The sequence below is a fragment of the Oenanthe melanoleuca genome, chromosome 6 (genome assembly GCF_029582105.1).
Source record: "Oenanthe melanoleuca isolate GR-GAL-2019-014 chromosome 6, OMel1.0, whole genome shotgun sequence".
NCBI classification, from domain to species: domain Eukaryota; kingdom Metazoa; phylum Chordata; class Aves; order Passeriformes; family Muscicapidae; genus Oenanthe; species Oenanthe melanoleuca.
Window position 1 is genome coordinate 12,977,845 of NC_079340.1, and position 19,776 is coordinate 12,997,620.

The 19,776-nt window shown below is 36.7% G+C and overlaps 1 protein-coding gene across 10 annotated transcripts in view; it reads left to right on the forward strand.

Moving 5' to 3' along the window:
- KCNMA1 (potassium calcium-activated channel subfamily M alpha 1) overlaps positions 1-19,776 on the forward strand; it is a 428,570-nt gene that overhangs the window by 322,251 nt on the left and 86,543 nt on the right. For 4 of the 10 annotated variants that reach the window (XM_056494724.1, XM_056494729.1, XM_056494730.1 and 1 more), the window contains exons 18-19: positions 4,645-4,721; positions 5,922-6,074. In XM_056494724.1, the coding sequence (XP_056350699.1) occupies positions 4,645-4,721; positions 5,922-6,074 (230 nt within the window). Of the gene's footprint in view, positions 1-4,644; positions 4,722-5,921; positions 6,075-14,078; positions 14,253-19,776 lie in introns of all 10 variants that reach the window. The other 6 variants (XM_056494725.1, XM_056494727.1, XM_056494731.1 and 3 more) reach the window with 2 other exon arrangements.

Sequence of the window (19,776 nt, forward strand, 5' to 3'; positions counted from 1 at the left end):
TTATCTTTGAATAGAAGCAAATACATTTAATTTCAGGGTTTTTTCTTTATATGTAAATGCATTCATTATTAGAGGGAGTTGAGTTGTTACTCTTGAAACACCTATGTGTAGTTTTCCTGATTACAGTCCTAAATATCAAGGAAATTAATTTTGCAGCAGATATGAAAAGAAATAAAGAGGCTGGGTTTTTGAGTCCTCCTCGAAAATGTGTAATATTTTAATTTGTTTTCTCTAGACTTATTGTGTCTCAGAGGAATTACTATTAAGAGGGGAGGACAGGGGTTACAGTTCTGTGAATTTTGGGTTTAGAGGAATTCTTATCTAAACAGACTTTAGCAAATTTGTGATTTGTGTTCATGCTGTAGTTGCATTAGCAAAATAATATTTATGTTCTTGTCATTTTTCTTTAATGGAACTAAAAACTCTATGGCCTCATAATAATAAATCAAACTACAAAAGGTCATTATATCCTAACCATTGCAGACAACTTCACAGGCTCAAGGTACCTGGCTGTACTAGATTTGGGATGAATGGAGTTTTATAATATTGTGTTGAGGACCAAATGTGTGTACTTTTGTTTCTTAGGATTATAGTATGGTTGGAAGGAACAAAAGAGCAATCTGATAAAAGAATTTTTCAAAGAAAAATATTTAATGTCCCTATGATTTAAAAAAAAAACAAACCACAAAACAAACAAATTAGTATTTTCAGCTGAGTGCTTCTTCATAATTTGTGACTACTTAAAGGAAGTCAAAACACCAAAACAGTGAAATTAGACAAATTGAATTCTATATTCCTTGAAAGAGCTAAGATAGTTTTGGCTAGGTGAAAAATACAGAACAGAGCAGCAGTGCTCCTGTCCTGTCACATCTCTAGCAGCATCTCTGGAGCATGTGCATCCTGCTCTGCCTCAGGGACTCTGCCTTGCAGCATACAGTTCCTTTCCTCTCTGCTGCTCTCCTCCAGTTGAATATACAGAACTGTCTTCACACTGTTTTACTGAGCTACTAGTTTTCTTTTTCTCAGACTGTAAGTAAAATGGCATAGTGTTTTTAACTTTTTAACATTTTTTTAATTGTATTTTTAAGGTTAGAGAGAAGTTGACTGTTATTAAGGAGTTTAGATACATTTTTCACATCATTCATCTACCACATTTTATTTGATAGTGAGCATGAAACAAGATTTCCAATTCTGCCTGGCTTTTTGCAGAAGGCTTTGTTTAGAAATATCCTGCCTCCCTTGTCACATTTCTTAGCTGCTCTGTGCAAAGCAAATGGTTATCAGATGTTTCAACTAACAAAGCCAATTATGAAAAGTGTTAATTTCACCCTTTGAGCTATGAATCAGAGTCAGAAATACATTCTAAAACTGAGGTCTTTTGAAGGGGAAAAATGATTTTTTAATAAAGCATAATTAAACATGTTTTATACCTGAAATGCAACTTAAATTATTCTGGCTTTGTTAATGAAGACATTTCAGCTCTCTTAAGATAAAGTTTTTCAGATTTGTATATCCCACAATGAAATATAAAATATGCAGTTCAATTACTCTTTCTGTTAGAATCACTTTTGCATTTTAGAAGACTAGTTTCCCATAAGAAGCAATTATGCTTACAAACAATTTATGCCTAGGTAAATAGCTTCACATAAAATGTTGGCTGTTTAAATATAATACAAGCTACATTAATTGCACCTTCATTATTCTTTATTCACTTACATGTAAGCACTAGTGTCAGAAGTCCACATTCTTCAAATCCACTTAATTTACCCCAATTATTTAGAGTAATCTTATTACAGCAATCACTTCAGGTATTTATTCTTTACTTCCACATAGTATTGAAGGTACCCTTTAGGACAATTGTCCTGCAGTGAACTTCAGAAACATGATCTCTAGAAAGGACCAATATCCATTTCATGTTCCGAAGTTTTTGTGAGGGACTATTTGTGGTTGTTGATTCTTTTTAACAGCTGGACTGGGAAGAAATTGTAAAAATTTGAGGCAGTTTTCTCCTCCTGGCTAACTTCTTGGCATCAATTCATGGTTTGAAAACAGTTTTATTCTCATTTCCTTGAAAGTAGATTGTTTTCTTTTTGCGAATATCTTGAAGACCAGAAACTTTCTGCAGCAAAGTATGCATGCTCAGAGAAGACATTTTCCTTTTACATTTTGCATCTTGGAAATACTAAGGTAATTTCACAGCCTGAAAGAGTCATCTTCCTGGAAGTTTCTTAGAGAAGCAGTGTGCCATGTTTAGGACTTATATATTCCATTGGTAGCTTCATGCTATATTATTTTATAAATGTTAATAGCATTCATTGAGGTCTCCCTACAATTTCAATTTGTATTTGAACCAATATGAAGCATTGATATGGTTCATCTCTTGTAAGGTAGACCTGCTGTCTTTCTCATGATGGGTCACTTAACTACCAGTGGAGTTCCACCTGCATTGGCCAAGCTATAGTTAATCCAGAAGAAATAGTAGTAATCATCTTTGGCTGCAGGGCCAAAGGCTCTGTTTAATCAGAGGCTGTTTATTAATATTGGTTTGGTTTTGGTTTTATTTCCTAGATTGGACTGTAGATTGTTTTATTTCAGTGGCCTCCCAACTGTTTTAGCAATCTAACAATCTCACACTGTCAGCAAAATATATCAGTGGTTGCAAAGGAGGGGCTCTGCCTCTTACTGCCAAATTGTACTCAGAAATATGCAGTGAGAGGGGGTGGAGAAGATAGGCAGGGAGCTGACCTATCCTGAGTGTGGACAAGTGCAGGGAAAATTCTTCAGGTTAAAAAGTATGTTTCATTTGCTATGCCAGCAAGAATCCTGGTAAACTGTACTGTCCTGCTGGAGCCCAGCTGGATGATCCTCATGAAATATGTCATGGCAGCCTTACATGACATTTGACTTGGCAGTCGTGATTGAACTCTCCTGTGGACAGTCTGATGCATATTTATTAAAGCAGAAACTTCAGAAAATCTTATATAAAGTAAAAGGTTTATCCTTCCTTACTTCCTTATTTCTCTATCTGCTGGAATGGGGCATCCACAACTTTCCTGGGCACCCTGTTCCAGTGTCTCACCACCCTTATAGACAAGGTCTTTTTCTGATTTAAGTGTACCCTCTTTCAATGTAAACCCATTCCCCCTTGTCCTGCTTCTACATGTCCTTGTAAAACTCTTCCTCCATCTTACCTGTAAGCTCCCTTCAGGTCCTAAAAGGTCACCCAGAAGCCTCCTCTTTTCCAGGCTGAACAATCCCAGTTCTCTCAGCCCTTCCTTGTAGGAGAGATGCTCCATCTCTCTAACCATCTTGGGGACCTCCTCTGTCTCACAGAGGTCCATGTCCTTCCTGTGCTGGGGACCCCCAACACTGCAGGTGAGTCTCACCAGAGGGAGCAGAGGGGCAGAGTCCCCTCCCTTCTCCTGCTGCCCACAGGGCTCTAGATGCAGCCCAGCACATGTCTGGCTTTCTGGGCTGTGAGTGCACATCTCTGGCTCATGTCCAGCCTCTCATGCACCAGCACCCCCAGTTCCTCCTCAGCAGGGCTGCTCTGGGTCTGTTCATCCCCCTGGATTGACACTGGGGGCTGCCCCAACCCTGCACTTCGTATTCTTAAACCACATGAGTTTCCCAAGGGCCCAATTTTTTATCTTCTCCAGGTCCCTCTGGATGATATCCTGTCTTTCAGGTGTGCCAAAAGCACCACTCAGCTTGGAGTCACCTGAACATTTGCTGAGGGTGCACCTGATGCCTCTGTCTGTGTCATTAATGAAGCTATTGAATAACACTGGTGCAGTGGAGGGACATGACTTGTTGTGCCTGGTGGGACTCTGGGCCATTGATCACTGCCCTCTGGATGTGACCATCCAACCAATTCCTAATCCACCCATGGAATCCATCACTCCAGTTTGGAGAAGGATGTTTTGGTGGATGATATCAAAGCTCTACAGAAGGCTGGATAAATAACATCTGTAGTACTTCTTATCCACTGATGAAGTCAGTCCATCACAAAGCCCCTGATTGGCCAGGCAGGATTTTCCCTTGGTGAAACCATTCTGGCTGTCTTGAATGATCTCCCTGTTCTCCATGTGCCTCAGCACAGCTTCTGGGAGGATGTGTTCCATGATCTTTCCAGACACAGAGGTGAGGCTGACACGTTGCCAGTTCCCAGGGTCATAATTTCTACCCTTATTAAAGACCAACATATAATGTTGATCAACAATAATGATCAAATGTACAACCTGAAAAACTGGCACAGGGTGCTAGACAGTCTTTAAAAAAAAATCACCTTGGTATAGCTGATAAGAACAAAATTTGGTTTTTTGGTGACAAAATTCATTGGATGCTCTTTTTTCTAAGATGAAAAATAAATGAACTAATGCACTGTGGCATAATTATTATACATTTTTCCAAGTACTTTTAAAAGAGAAGTATATTAAAAGAAATACTTGGAGCTTTATGTTTGAAATTAATGGTCTTTCAGCAAAATATTTCCTACTTTAAATGTCCAAACTTTTTCAAAGATTAAAGGAAATTAGCATTGGTGCGTTTCATTAATTGGTCACTGCAACAAGAGGAAATATGGGACTAATTTCATTTATATGCATTAAGAAATGTGTCCATTTTTCCATTCTGTGTCTCCAGGGCATATTTTTACTGCAAGGCCTGTCATGATGACATCACAGATCCCAAAAGGATAAAAAAATGTGGCTGCAAACGGCGTAAGTAACATTTCTATCCCTCTCTTCCTCTCCTTTTCATGAACTGTTCAGCCCTGAAGAATACCTGTACATGCATTTACGTGTTTTACACAGTGGTTCAGAAAAGCTAAGAAATAAATGCAAGGCAACATAGTAAGTGCTATTTGGGTTTCTGAAGTCCATATGTTTTTATTACATTTCACACCACTCACACCTGTGTCTTCACTAAAAAGTAGAAGTCCAAAGCTAACAAAAACTGAAAAATTAAGTCAAGCTAGATCTAACTGTGGAAGTTGCTGAGTTAATAGTTAGCCAACAGTGAAGTTTTCCTCTCATTCATAACATGTAGAAATTCAGCCATTTCAATAGTTTTCTGTAAAGTAAATAACTTCTGTCTGTCTTGGTGAACCTGATTCTGAAAAAGAAGAAACTAGGGAATTATATCATATCATATAGCTATTGAAATAATTTTTTTATGAAATAAGTGAACAGTTTTACTGGAGGAAAGAGTTGTCTGGAAGAAATTAAATATTAGTGCCTTTTACATACATTCTTTTAGCTCTAATGGTATTAGATTTAGTTAAGTTTTTAAACTGTTTGGACAGTTTTTCATGAAGAAATAATTGAGTTTTGAATGGAGATGAGATTTTGCATCTGAATTTTTATAAATATGTAGCAATCAGTACATTACCCATATATACTTTGAAAGGTCATTTTTCAGGAACTATCACAACTACACTTTGACCAAAGATGTGTTTGACCCATGCATATTTGTAATACCAATAGAAAAATTATTTAGGAATCAATTTCTCACTGAATATATAAATATTTATGTGCTTCCATGGTATTCTGCCATGAAAAAGAGCATCCATTTCAAAAGTATTGATTAGGTAAATTAAAAGATCTCAGAAGAGTATGATCATGCCTATTTTACCATTACTTTTAAAAGGGAAAAAGCTCTCTTGTTTATAGCCTGAGTCTGTGTTATCAGTGCACTATTATAGAGAATGGAAGAAAGCCTAAGCCGAACATTCTCTGACTTTTGGAGTATCTGAAATGGATGAAATCTTGAAAATTATTTAAAAAAAAAAAATTATCACTGGGGATTTTTAAAAAAATCTCCTCTCCTCTCCTCTCCTCCAAAACACCACGAGTGGGGAACATAAGTATGATAGGGAGAAAGCAGCTGGAACTGACAGAAAATGGTATTTATCTTCCCAGTAGCCACAAGGAGAGCAAAGCACATGGAAAGCATGCCTGATGTGGAAGGAATGTATTCATTGCCTAACATATTGGAAAAAAATTGTTCAAGAACAGTTTATCCATGTGAGAATGTGACCTTTGAACTTCTGCCAAAGCCAATGAGTCTGCTGAGTAAGTTCTGGTAAAGCCAGTTACAGATGCCTCAGGGTGCCTGTAACTCTCAAATGAAATCTTTTTTCCAAATTAGTCTACAGTTAAAGAGAAATATGTTACCTGCTTAATTTTATCTGGTTCCATCAGAAAAAAAAAAAAAAAACCAAACAAAGCAAAAAAAAAAAAACCCAAACAAACAACCTATTTTATTTCTATTTTCTTCTCTACTCCTCCTTCACATGGTGTATGCTTTTTAAACATGTCCTGCTTAAAAAAAAGAATAAATCCCAAAGATCTCTCAGTGAGAAGTAATGTGAGAAGTACACTTTTCATTGTTATGTGTTAGAAGATAGGAATCAGGAACTCATGTTATAGAGGGTAAGAGCCCTTTTTATTATACATAAATGAGAATCAAGGTAACCTTCTCAGTGTTTTGAAACCTGGGAGGAAGCAGGGTGTGACCCACACAGCACAATGGATATTACCAGCAGTAAGGCCATGGAGAGGCAGGAGTAACATTTCCTGTAAGTAGCAGTCAGAAGGGTTACAAATGGCATGGTCACACATATCAGTGCAATAAATGAAAGGGTGTTGGGCAGATGAACCAACAAAATGATTGTCAGTGAGGCAGAAGAAGGAGGTGGCTGTCAGAGCTGGTGCAGTGAGCACTGAACCAAGGAGGGAATCCTCTGAGTCAGGTGAAGAATAATGGTCAGTGAGAATAAAATGTTAAATTTCCCTTTCATCGTCTCCCCTCTCCTCAGCCTGTCCTCTCTCCTCCTGTTCCTTAGACACACAAGGGGTCACAGGGATAGCAGGCAGCCCATAGCAGAGCTGAGAACAGCTTTTAGTGAGGAGCATGTTCACAAATATTAGAAATAAGGCAATTACTTTGCTTTTCAAGAGTTGTCAGTCAGCAGAAAAAATGAAACAAAATTTCAATAGTAATTAGTGATTTTTGTTTCTCAAATTTTGTTGACAATTTTGAAATCCCTTTTATGGGACAGGCCCTTTGAGTTTGAGTTTGTTTTTAAGGTAAGTCTTCAGTGCAGTCTGTTATTCACATAAAATGTTTTAGCTTTCAAATCACTAATCACTTTTGAAAAAACTTAGATATGTTATTGATCTGTAAATGATGCAAATCATTGGTCTTAAAAATGCAGTTCTAACCAAAGCAAAGCATAAATTGAGAAGAACTTTTTCCTTATTGAGTCAGGAAACTGTCAGCTGCTCTGTCAGCATGTAATACGTCACTATGCCAATTTGATTTTCAACACTGCATACACATGCATCTGTATAATTCTATATGACAAATACATGCTTTAATGAGCAAGTAACATAGTAATTAGAGGCAGCTGAAAATATGGAAAATATGTAAGATGAAAGGAAAGGTTGTATATAAAAATATTGACACATTCAGGTGAATTACATGTGAAAGAATATCTTTACATGGAAAACTGAATTAGGGTGGGTCTAATTAATGCAACTTCCCATAATGCTTAAAAACCACGTTCTTCAAGAAGGCATCAATGCTGCAGTTCAATTTAGATCCTTTCTGAACATTAGCTTGGGGTATTGTTGGGGTCTAAACATGAGTCTGACCTACATAGCCATTTGTCCAAACTTGTTAGGCCTAATATTAATAATTCAGGGCAGATCAGTACATTTCTTCAAGGCCAAGGATAATTCATGTAATCCGGATTTCCTTTTGCAGTTTCTTTGCCATCCCTTTCTTCTTACCCATCCCACTCCCTGAATAACACATAAATGCTGATGGCATATTGTCCAAAGAAATACTTGTGTGGAAATGTTATTTGCAGATTGTTAATTTTTTAAAAATGTTTTCAATCTCTTTCCTATTCCATTTGACTGTAATTTTTGCAGCAAGAGGCCAAATATATGTATATATTTATATAAAATGCAACCACGGGGATGAAATCTCTAAACTGGATGACCTATTCCTCCTGTTTCTTTCATTTTGTGCAACAGCTATGGTCTAATTCTCTATATATTTTTTCCAGTGACAGTGCTTGCTGTGAACGGTGGGGTTGAACCCCAGAGGAAACAAATCATGTGTACATTGATGTGTTTTAAGGAATTTCTTGTAATCAATGATCATTGACAAACTTTTGATTTATTTTTCCTCTTGCTGCCTTGGAACACGGCCCCTACTATATTTTAACTGCACACTGATAGTGATCTATTGTGAGTAAAAATGGGTTCCCTGTAGCCCAGAGTGCGGTCCAACCTGTCTTTCTCTAGCAGAGAGTATTTTTGTTCAGTATTTTGGTTCTTTTCTTTATTTATGTTGCATGTAGCAGTGACGTCATACCCACAAGTTTCTCATCGTTTACACCAATGGAGATTAGGGTGACGTTGAAGAAAATACAGCAGTTTCCCCTTCTTCCACCTATTTGCCCCTTTTTTCCACAAGCTTATTTTTTATCCCTAAATGAAAATCAGGTCTTGGCAATAGTATTTCCTTGAAATTCTTCTAGAGGTATCTCATGAATTTTTAGGGATATTGGTTAGGCTGGGGTAATTGACACTATAGCACTCTTTCCTGGTTAAATACAATTCATTTGTCAGGTCCCTGTTTAGGTTTTTGGTACTTTATGCTTTCCATTGCACAGGTGACAGAAAGAGTAGCACAGCAGTCTTTTACAGTCCTTATCAAGCTTTTTTCTCCCCCATGACAGAAAAAAAAAGAGTTATGGGGGAAAGCCAGACAATCAATTGAAAGTGTGGTTTTTAATGTGTAAACCCAGAGATATCTTCAACAGGAAACAAGATGCAGTGATTATTTTCCTGATCTTTCTGTTTTTGAACATTACTTACATAAGTAGACACATACTGACTTCTCAGGACCTGTAGCTGTAAATTTTTACAGTATAGAAAATGAGCTTTATGGACCACTTCATGTCAATCTAGGTCATACCACTTAAAAGTGTACAGAATCTATGAAGTCTCTCATCAGCCACTTTGTGTGTACACTCTTGGTGAATACAGCATTTGGGACATGGAAAGAATTTGCTGCAAGTGCAAGAAATACAAGTGCTACAGAGAAATATACTGGTTATAGGGCAGTGTTGGGATTCTATGGGCTTGTTCTTACAAAGAGCAAGGGGGATCGAGGATCTCATAGCTGCAGTGCAGCATTGCTGTGCCAGATTGAGGCTGTAACTTTACTGTGGAACTGCAGTTATACTAAGTAAAGGAGGCCATGAAACTTCAGCATTTTACCAGATATTCTGAATTTATTGTGTGAAAACACTTCAGGTCTTAATCAGGATTGAGATATTTTTCCCCTCTCAGCTGTAAACACTGCAGGATCTTGCAAAGAATCAAGGAATAATTTATGTTCTTGATAAAATTCTGGCCTTCTTGAAATTATGGTGGCCTGCAATTTTGATTATCATTATTTACTATCTATTTTATTGTGGTGTCTGCAAACTACACTAAAGGATTGAGATCTTGCTATGGAAGAAAACAGGAGAGAACAGAAATTTCTCCAAACATCTATTTTTAGCCAGTAGAATGACAGAGCAGAAAGATGAAGCAGCAGGAAAAAGCAGATTGTGAAACAGGTCAGCATGATAGGAATCAACAATAAAACAAATTAATTAATTTCTCTGGATGAAATGGTGAATCCTAGAAGTAGTCTGGATTTATCTGAAGCAATGTATTTATTTAAAATATGTTCTTATGTTGAGACCTTTCTGAACTAAAGAAATTTGTTTAAATAGTAATAAATAAACAAGTAAAGGGTTTCTTCATGCTGTAAAAGAACTAGAAAAGAAAAGGTCATGTAGTTTTGGTTTTTTTCCATTTCCCCAATAGCTTAAGTTTATTTAGAAATGCAGTTTGCTTTGAGAGTACACTGGCTGAGAGTCTTCTGTAAAGTAATGAAGGAAAGGTCATTATCAGATTCGAAAATTAAAATGAATTGGTCTATAAATGTGCCATTGCATCAAAACCTGCGAGTCATTCCTATACCTACTAAAAAAGGGCAAGATGTCCACTCAGATCTCCTCTTTTTACAGTTTTGCCATAGAACAGCACCATGTGAACTGGAGCAAACAAGTAACCAGTTCTCTTTGATGGCAAAAATTGCAAGAGAGTGAACAAGCTCACTTGCTAGTCTTGAAGTCGTCTTGTAAAAATTAAATAATGGAGAGATAGCTTTTCCTGTTGTGTTAAGGTTAATAAATTCTCACAAAGAGTTTAAGGTACGCTGCTGTATTTTTCAGGAAACTGAAACTGTGCTGGGGGAAGTCCTGTCTGTGTTTCAGTCTCATGATGCCAGCCAGCATTGCAGACAGGCGATCACACCGCTCTGCTCGCCCTCTAATGCTGATTTTTCACTCATAGTTTGAATCATGAGAACTTGACGAATTGAAATAACACTGTGCATTTCAATTCTGAAGTGTTTTGGGACCTTTTTATAGCATCCGGTGGTGAGGAAAGCTCCCGTTCTTGCTCTTGAGCAGCTGCTACCTGGGAGAGATCCACTAGATGTCCTCGGAGCTCTTCTCTGGCTCCGCTGAGCCCAGGGAAAAGTGACGGAGCAGTACCAGGAGTGCAGCCTATGGTTTGCAAAAAGTCAGGGAAAAAGAAGGAATACTTTGTTCTGCTTTCTTTAAAGGAAAAAAAAAAAAAAAAAAAAAAAAAAAAAAAAAAAAAAAAGGAGCTGTTCCTTGACATTTTAGGTAGAGAATAATCTGCAGTTTCCTTTGCTTATTTTTGCAGCTGGAAATATTTCCCATTACTGTTTGTGATCTCTAAAAACCACTTCAGATCCAGACAATCTACACATTTAAACTGTGCTTTTTGACTTTTAGAGATCAGAAAGTAAGGTATTGTGAGAAGGCTTAGACATCTGGGGAACTTTTCTTTCTTTTATAGAATGGAAGGCTACTGTCTTCTCAGAAAAATTGCATCTAAAAGTTTCTAGAAGCATTTATTTATTTTATAAGTAATTGAAAGAAACTTTGCTGTCCTTTTGCTCTTAATGAGTAGTTCATATGTGCTTTGTTTCGTAAATTAGTTAAGCAGTCTTAACTGAATGTCCATAAAGACTTCCCCTGATATTTTTACTGATTAGTTTTACAAATGTTGTGTGATTGTCATCATATTAAGTAATGGATCTGTTATTTTATTTTTTCCTATTTATTTTTCAATTGAAAATAGGGAAGTAGTTTCCTTTATGTCCCAACTTTTGTCTTCACCAGTATGAAATTACAGTTCTATTCAACATTAATAACACATCTAGGAATAGAAATGAGTTGATTCTTATGCAGGTTCTACAGGTGTCAAATAAATTTAACACACCCAGAGGCTGTTCTTAAGGTCCCCTTGTCTCTCTGATGATTCCCATTTTATGTTAATGTTTATGGAAGTTTTATAGAAAATGGTATGTGTGTGGCTGAACCATTTAAAATCATTTCTGTCCTGTCTTTGATCTTGTCACTAGTCATCCCTACTAATAATGCGTGTTTTGTTTTATTTAAAATAAGTATTGTATTTGGTGTGAATGTAACTGACTGTATAAAAGGAATGAAGAGTAACAGCATGCTTTCTTTCCAAAAGTTATTGCTCTGATATGCAGTTGCTTATATACTGGTTTAAATCCTTATGGCAAGTCCTTTCTGCTACTTGTATTTCCAGGTCCAAGCCTGTTTCCTGCATGTTAATGATGTGAAATATTCAAATGATGCATGATCTCCAGAACAACTGACAATAATAGTTAAAAACAGTCCCTGAGGGGCATTGCTTTTGAGAAACGCCATCATGTCCTTCCCCTATTGAAGAAAAGACCTTAAATTTCCAACTTTATTGGTTTAAGTATGATGAAAATGATACAAAAAGTTTTCATTCCCAGCCTTCTTTGCCCTTAAGGATTATTTCTTTTTAATTTCCATAAATGTGTCCTATCCTATTATTGACTGTTGACAAGATATGGCCAGAAGTAAATGAAAACCAGGGACTGTTACTAACCAATGACATAGCAGTTGAGAATTGTGTTTTGCTACAGTGTTTGATTAGAAAAAGTCCTTCAAAACAGCTATAATTACAGCAAAATGGGCCTGCTTTTTTTTACCTCACCTGCTGTTAGTGTGTCTCACAAATGCCCTTTATTTTTCTTTCATTTCCTTAAAAAATAAGAGAGTAGGCATACTGGAAAGACTGTCACACTTTTGATAACTTATTTCACTTCTGTTTTGCTGTCCAACTTTTCAACTTTTAAGAATGTGTTGGGAAGAATTAGACAGAGGGAAAACATGGGAAAATGCTGTTTTGAATTTTCTATGTAGTTTGAATGTGTATGCACCAAAAGCTGCAGTGGAAACCTTCTCAGTAAAAGCCAAGCTCTGAGGAATGATGTACTATGCAATGACCAAGCCTGATGCTGCATGATGAATTTCTGAACAGCTGTAAGATAACTCTACTAGGATGCTAAAAGAACATGGCATTAGTCATGTGAGCAAAGTTTTAGAGGAATGGAGTCGCTGCTGAAGAGATCACTCATTCATCTCCCTCAATGCCTGTTTTCCACAATCATAATGTTGCCCTTGCTTGACAAGTATACTGTATGGCAAGCCATCAAGGCCTTAGAACAGGACTTGACCCATTTGAGTGATTTCAATCCCTCTTTCCTGGTGACTGTGGGATTAAGAAACTGGAAAAAAAAATTCTTTTAAATTTAATATCATTGCCATAATGCAAAAAAAGACATCCTAAACTGAGGGTACAGGCCAGAGAAACATTACCTTTTTTCTGCATTGCTTTTAAGGTTTTGTTTTTGCCTGTCAATGTTGTTTTGTTTTTAGTATAATTGAGTCAGTTCAATCTAAACCATTACCAAAAGTTGGTTCAGTCCAACATGTGAAACAATCTAAATGGCCTTTGGATTTCTCGAGGCGTAAACATACCTGATTCAGATGAAAAATAAAATTCCAGAATGGTAATTATACATGCATTTATAAAATAAGATGCTCCATATTTCTTGAAGTACATAACAAGGACATTCAGATGACTGACAGATAGAAATGTTATGTCTAACCTGGCACTTGTTTTGGAACTAACGCCTACTTCTACATTCAGTTATTTTATACTTGATTGACTTTTGAATCCAGAGCAGAAACCATGCCAATGATTGGTTCAGCATGTTTCAGTGGACCAATGCTCTGTGTGCTTTTGGTGATGCCTTATTTGTGAACTGATCTTGATGTCGGGCATATTTACCATTTTTAGTTTTTCTCTTATATGGGCAAATTTTGGTATTCTGTCAAGAGTTAATTTGAATTCCTGAAGATACAGTGTAAGCAAAATTTATTTTTTAGAAAAATTTATTAATATCTTGTAACTCTTTCATAATGTGTAATTAATTGCAGTAAAGGAGTTCCTTGGCACAGTTTAATACAGAGAAATTATTATAATATGTTTAAGAATAAATATATTTATATATATGTATATATATGTGTGTGTATGTATAATGAATATGTGTGTATGAGCGTGTGTATGTAAGAATATATGTGTATGTGTGTTTCTGTGTGTGTATGCATACATATATATATTTATATATAAAGAAATCTCTGATTTTTACAGGAAACAGGATAGGCCAAAAATATCTAATAGACTAGCAACTTTTTTTGTTTTCATTTTAACCCAATGGTATTAATTGTGCCAAGGGAATGGCATATTCTTAGTATTCTGTGCTTTTACTGTGTTCTATTTTGATCCAAACACTTGACTGTAAAGAGTAATTTTTCCCCATGACTGCGGTCACCCTCTAAGACTGAACAGAAATAAAGAGCAATTAATCTTTTGCCCTACTTTTAATGTACAGCCAAAGTGTTATCAATAATCTCATTGCATTTTTTTTTCCTGGGTCAAGACTGTTAACATTAACTAAGGCCTGTATTAAATCCCTTAAATTACCTTCCAGCTGCCTTGTTATATATATAACCTTGCCATTAACCTGCTGCTCTTCCTCTCCTCCCATCCAACACATGGTTATAGCCAAGATGTCCATCTACAAGAGAATGAGACTGGCATGTTGTTTTGATTGCGGACGCTCTGAGCGTGACTGCTCTTGCATGTCAGGCAGTGTACATAGTAACATGGACACCCTTGAGAGAGCCTTCCCACTTTCTTCTGTCTCTGTTAATGATTGCTCCACCAGTTTACGTGCCTGTAAGTTTTAACACCAACACATGCTGTTCCATGTCTGTGGTGTCTGTGGTATCATCCCTGTCTTGTGTCGTGCATTGTAGTTCTGTGAGTTTTACTGGGCTGATGCTTTTTTGAAAAATCAACCCCAAATTTGATTACAGCTGTGTATTTATATTTCTGTTTTTATTCTTAATGCAAAAAAAAGTAAATCATTATTTTGCTTTGTGTGCTCTTTATGAAGCATCCTCTTGCAATAGCCTGTAGGACCTTAGTAGTGCAGTGTGGTAACATCTTTTCTATTTAATTAATACAATACAAATTGTCATTAATTAAGTAATAAGTGCTTCAGTGGAGGACCAGACCTGTGTCAAAATCTGAGACTGGTGCCAAGTGGGTAGCTTTAATAATGTTGGCTCTAGAGCACCATGCAATGGGCAATAAATAGATATACAGGATTCAATGTAGTAGCTGAACTGTAGTAGCTGGAATTCTATTCTGTGCTGCTACTTTCATTTTATTTTTATTTGTAACTCTTCATTCTCAGTAAGGCATGATCTTCCATCCAATACTGAAGCCACAGAAATGTTTGTATACAAAATGGTGGTACTTTTTATAGTGCCATTTTAGAGAAACTAGGCTGATGCAAATCCCTGGTAGAAATATTTTGAAATTATATGTAGAATCTGTTCCATAGGATAGTAACATTCCAGAACATGCCCTGAAAGGTCTTTTGAAAGATCAGAGTTGAGAGGGAGAAGACAGAGAACCTAGAACAATTCCCCATGGCCATTAATTCTTTGGACAAACTCTAGGAATTCCAAAGCTTGGATTATCAGTGTGATGTCAACAACTGAGGAAGATTGTTAGATGGCTTTTTTGTTTGTTTGTTTGTTTGTTTCATTTTCTTGTCCTCTTTAGTCATTCTTAACAGGCAAAACTATGTCTTGGGACAGGAGCTGTTTTCCTTTCCCTATCCAAAAAAGCAAAGAAAAGCTATAAAATTATTCAGATACAACTATGAGAATAGATTGGAATTGTGATCAGGAAGCATGTCCATTTTCCAAGGCAAGTCATTATGGATGAAGTGCCTTCTGCTATGAAGACTATAATGTAGTTTTTAGATTATGTACATGGTTTGTATTTTGGTACCACATGTATTGCAGTACATAGTCCAAGTGGTGAATGATTTTTCTTTAACCATTTTGACTTTTGAGCTATTTTTCCAGTCACAAACATTCCTATAATGGTTACATTTCTTTTGTCTGCAGACCATATTAATTAAAAGTATTCTAATATTTTTTCCATATTAATTAAAAGTATTATATGATTTTTTATGGAGATTTTACCAAAAATAATCTCTCTCTATCTGTGTATACATACTGTGAACATCCTAGCTATCTACTTGCATGCAACTCATGTATCACCATAAGGTGGATGGTTCCTAGTTTTAAGTCCTGTTCTAAATCACAGGAGGTTTTATCCTTTAATGAGACTTTTATCAGGGTAAAATGTAGCATAACATATTTTGTTAAGAAAAGTGAACAAGAAACCTTCCTGTACTCAGAGTTGCTGCAGGCAGCTTTTTGTCCAGTGTAACAGCCTCAGTAACACTGTGCCTGGTGGTTTGTACAGACTGGTACAGAGAGTATGTGGCTGGGTCCTGGCTCTGGTGTTAACAGCAACCAGATTAGGATAAATTAATATGTCCCCTGCAAGCGGGTAAAATTTCTGCCATTAGCACTGTTTGGCAAGGAAAGAAAAACTAATTTGTAGGTTTACCATAGCTTTCAAGTCCACTTAAGACTCCACAGAGGCAGATAAAGTAAACATTTTTGATTGTGTTGCCTGCTGAGCCAAAACCCTCCACAATAATGGCATTATTTCCAACAAAAGCCAGTGCTTTTTGGGAAACATGTTAGAGCTGTATTATATTTTGAAGGGTAAGTGATATTGACAGCTTTGAGGATTTTTAGCATCCTATCCTTCAAGGGCCTTTTCCCCCCTTCATCACTCCATCAAATCAAAAGAGATCTGAGTCTTCCCCTTGTGAGACTAGTCACCTTTGGCTGTTAATAATAAGTAGGAAAATCAATACCAATTCGCACTCTTTGCAAAGCAGCGTAAGCCTTTCTTTTCCAATTAAAATATAGATATGCACACAAGGTTGCACTGGCAGGGCTTCAATAGAAATCAGTGTGTTTTCTTTGCAGTGCATGGGGGTCGGGCGATGCCCATCGTGACAGAGCTAGTTAGCTCAAAGAATGGTGGGGAGAGTCAGCTTTTCATTAAGTATGAGCAGATGTGAAATGTAGAGTGTTTGACAATTAGAAATGGCAGCAGCAGGGCCCCAGAATCAAAGTGAGGTCAGATTGGTGGATCAGATTACCTCTCTTACATTCTTTAGTTGTTCTGAAAATCATTTTAAATTAGTGTCAGTGGAGCCATGATGGGTTTTGCCCTTTGTCTTTTATGCTACGACTGTATTGTTTCCCCAGACACTCATTAAAGGTCATTATACTATTACAGGGCTTGCTTTGGTCGTGGTGCCCCAGTTGAGTTGGTTTGCTTCTACAAATGCTTAATGTACTTCTTTCTTTCCTCTTTTTATTTTTTTTTTTTTAACTTCTGATTATAATAGTGGGGTTTTTTTCCAAGGTAAATAAAATCACAGAACATTGTATGAAGCCTCTTGAAACAATGAGTAGTTTTTTGTAAGAATTAGTGTTGTTTCTAAAAATCTGATGTTGAGTAGAAGGTATCAATTTACATATTCAGTGGTGTATGCAGGATTTAATCTTCTAATTGTATAATCTGCAGGGAAAGTTAACACTTGCAATATATTTTCCACTGTGAATGAGTCTCTGTTATTATATTGTTTCTACTTTCAGCAAATGAAAATCATATTTTGATTAAGTGTAATTACCTTAAAAGAGCTTTTGAGTTTATAGGCTGTTTTCTGGAAAAAATACTTAAAATTTTTCTAAATGTATGGAAAGATAATTCTAAGTCTTTTGTGTATACTTTTTTCAGGTTTAGCTGTATTTGGTAGATTGCTACATGAGTAGCAAACGGTCCTAGTATTTTTTGCATTGGAGACTCAAGTCAGAGTGAAGAGAGGCACGTAGCCACTGAAAAACCTGGGGTGGTCTATACAATGAAATTATGTTATTAACAAGTGTGATGTTTCTGCTTAGGTCTGTGCCAAGTCTTGGGGGGTGCCATTCAAATGATTAATTGATTCCGACAGAATCTTAATCTGGACCATTTAGTTTCTGTGTTTCTCCATCACCATATGGCTGTGCTTCTCAGGAACATGAAAAGTTCATGTTCCTAAAGGAAACCTTTCCTAAAGTTCTCATTGCACCCACTGCCATGGGAATTAATTTTTCAAGGATATTCTTGATATTAGGCCCAGACATATCTAATTCAGTTTATAAGAAAATATGCTTTGACATGCTCTGGTAGTTCTGAGAAGCTTTATGGGAAGACTGTTGCTTTGGTGGGTGTTAGGGATCTCTGGAGACAAAAGACAAGAATAATTATTACTATATTTTGAATTCAGGGTTCAGCCCAGACTCTTTGATATCTTGCATGGAAAGACCATGCTAAGACTAGTTGGAAAAAGCTTAATTTTTGAAAGAAGCAAAGCATGTATCTATCTACCTGTGTGCCAGACCCAGTTTAAAGCCATTTCATATAGTCTTCTAGTGTCAGCACAGACAAGTTAGCTGCTGAATCTTTCTCAAACGACCTAAAATCACATTCTGCAAGGTTAGGTGAGCATTATGGTCCTTGGTGAACTGTTGCAAGGTTGGTAAACTGTGCTGAAATTATAAATGGTGATGTGACCTTAGCTAGTTAGGCCAAGAAAAGCTCCAGCTTCTTCATTGACCTGACTCTGCCTGTGCATCTTTACAACTGAAAAAGCCAAATTCTATGCTGAGAGTTGAAATGATGGATCTCCAGGGAGATGGATGCATAACACATGCAGACATTGGTCAATGTATCTAAAACTCAGCAGTTGTATAATTGTTCTTGGGCTTTCTAAATGAGTTAACAATTATTAAGTCCCAGTTTCCAGAAATACTGGCTGAAAAGCCAGCATATCTATTTCTCCTAGAATGCAAGAGTATCCTCTGCTTTCTACAGAGGATGTGTTCTCTGCTTTTCTAACCTACTGCTTCTCTAGTCCTGCTGTAGTAGGCAAGACAAGAACTACTTGCTGTCATGCATGAGCTGAGGTGCAGGAAGGACAAATATGTGACCTGTCAGGAGATAACTTCCAGTGCTAGAATTTTCTGTTCCTCCTTTAGCAACAATGGGTTTCCTTTCACAGGATGTGTATACCACCTAGACACTTTGAGATGCTCAGTCCACTTTTGAATATCATCACATTTACATTATATTTATAATGCTCTGATTATGACAAGGTGGGGTAGTACCACTGCTCACTCCCTCTGCACACCTTTTCTGAGCTGTGAGACTTCTGCAGTGGCCACAGGAGGAAAGTAGACCTGTTTGCTTTGAAAATCCTACTTTTGAATATGCTGCATAAATCCCTCCTCTTATATAACCCACTGACCTCTCTGTGGTCACACTGTCTCATCTTTGTCCCAAAAAGCCAATAGTATGCTTTTTAATGTTTTGAGGAAGAAGAAGAGATTGAATTGGGTCTTGGAAATGAAAAAAACAATTGAGAAATGAAGGACAGATGTTCTCCTTTCTAAATGGCATAAGGTCCTAAACAAGTGATTATGATAAAATTGTTGTGTTTTTTACAGCTCAGTATTGTGGAATGACCCCAACTCTGTATACTGGCCAATGGTAGAGCACCGTGTTCTATAGTCAAACTTTTTTTTTTTTTTTTTTCTAAATGAGATGGATGAAAATGGAGCATTAGAATGAGATACAGTGCCAAATAAATTCGTGGTAATTCAAGGGCACGGAGAATATAAGTAATAAGCCCATGAAAGGAACTGTGTGCAAAATACTGATTTATGTAAAACTGGTTCCAGATATTGCCCTTTTAGGGTGACAGATTTTTACTTCAGTTACGTCAGTTTCCATGCATTCAGTGTTGTATTCCTGAGAACTGACATGACTATGATGTTTCTTCTAAATACCTCCACAAGACTATGTTTCTCGTTTCAAATACTGAAAATGTCAAAATGGGTACCTGTGTTTATTTTAGTTGCCATTTCTTTAGGAAAGAATATTATTTTTGATAACTCAGTTAAGATACAAGTCCAGTACAACTGAAAAAGCAGTGATCAGAATGGGCTGGTATATGCCCTCACGAGACTCCAAGTATCTATTGCATCACTTTCTTCATGTATATGAGTGCTCCATGACTTTTTTATTTTCTTTTCAAACACTGAAGAGACAACATTAATTATAATAACATACTTTAATAGAACCTGGTGCTGCTCATCATTTAAGCTTCTTTTGGGCATAGTAGGAACATATAAGTGAATACTGAAATGTAGAAATGTGGTAGTAGGAAAAAATCCAGAATGAGCCCTCCAGACTATGCTGTTTTCAGAAG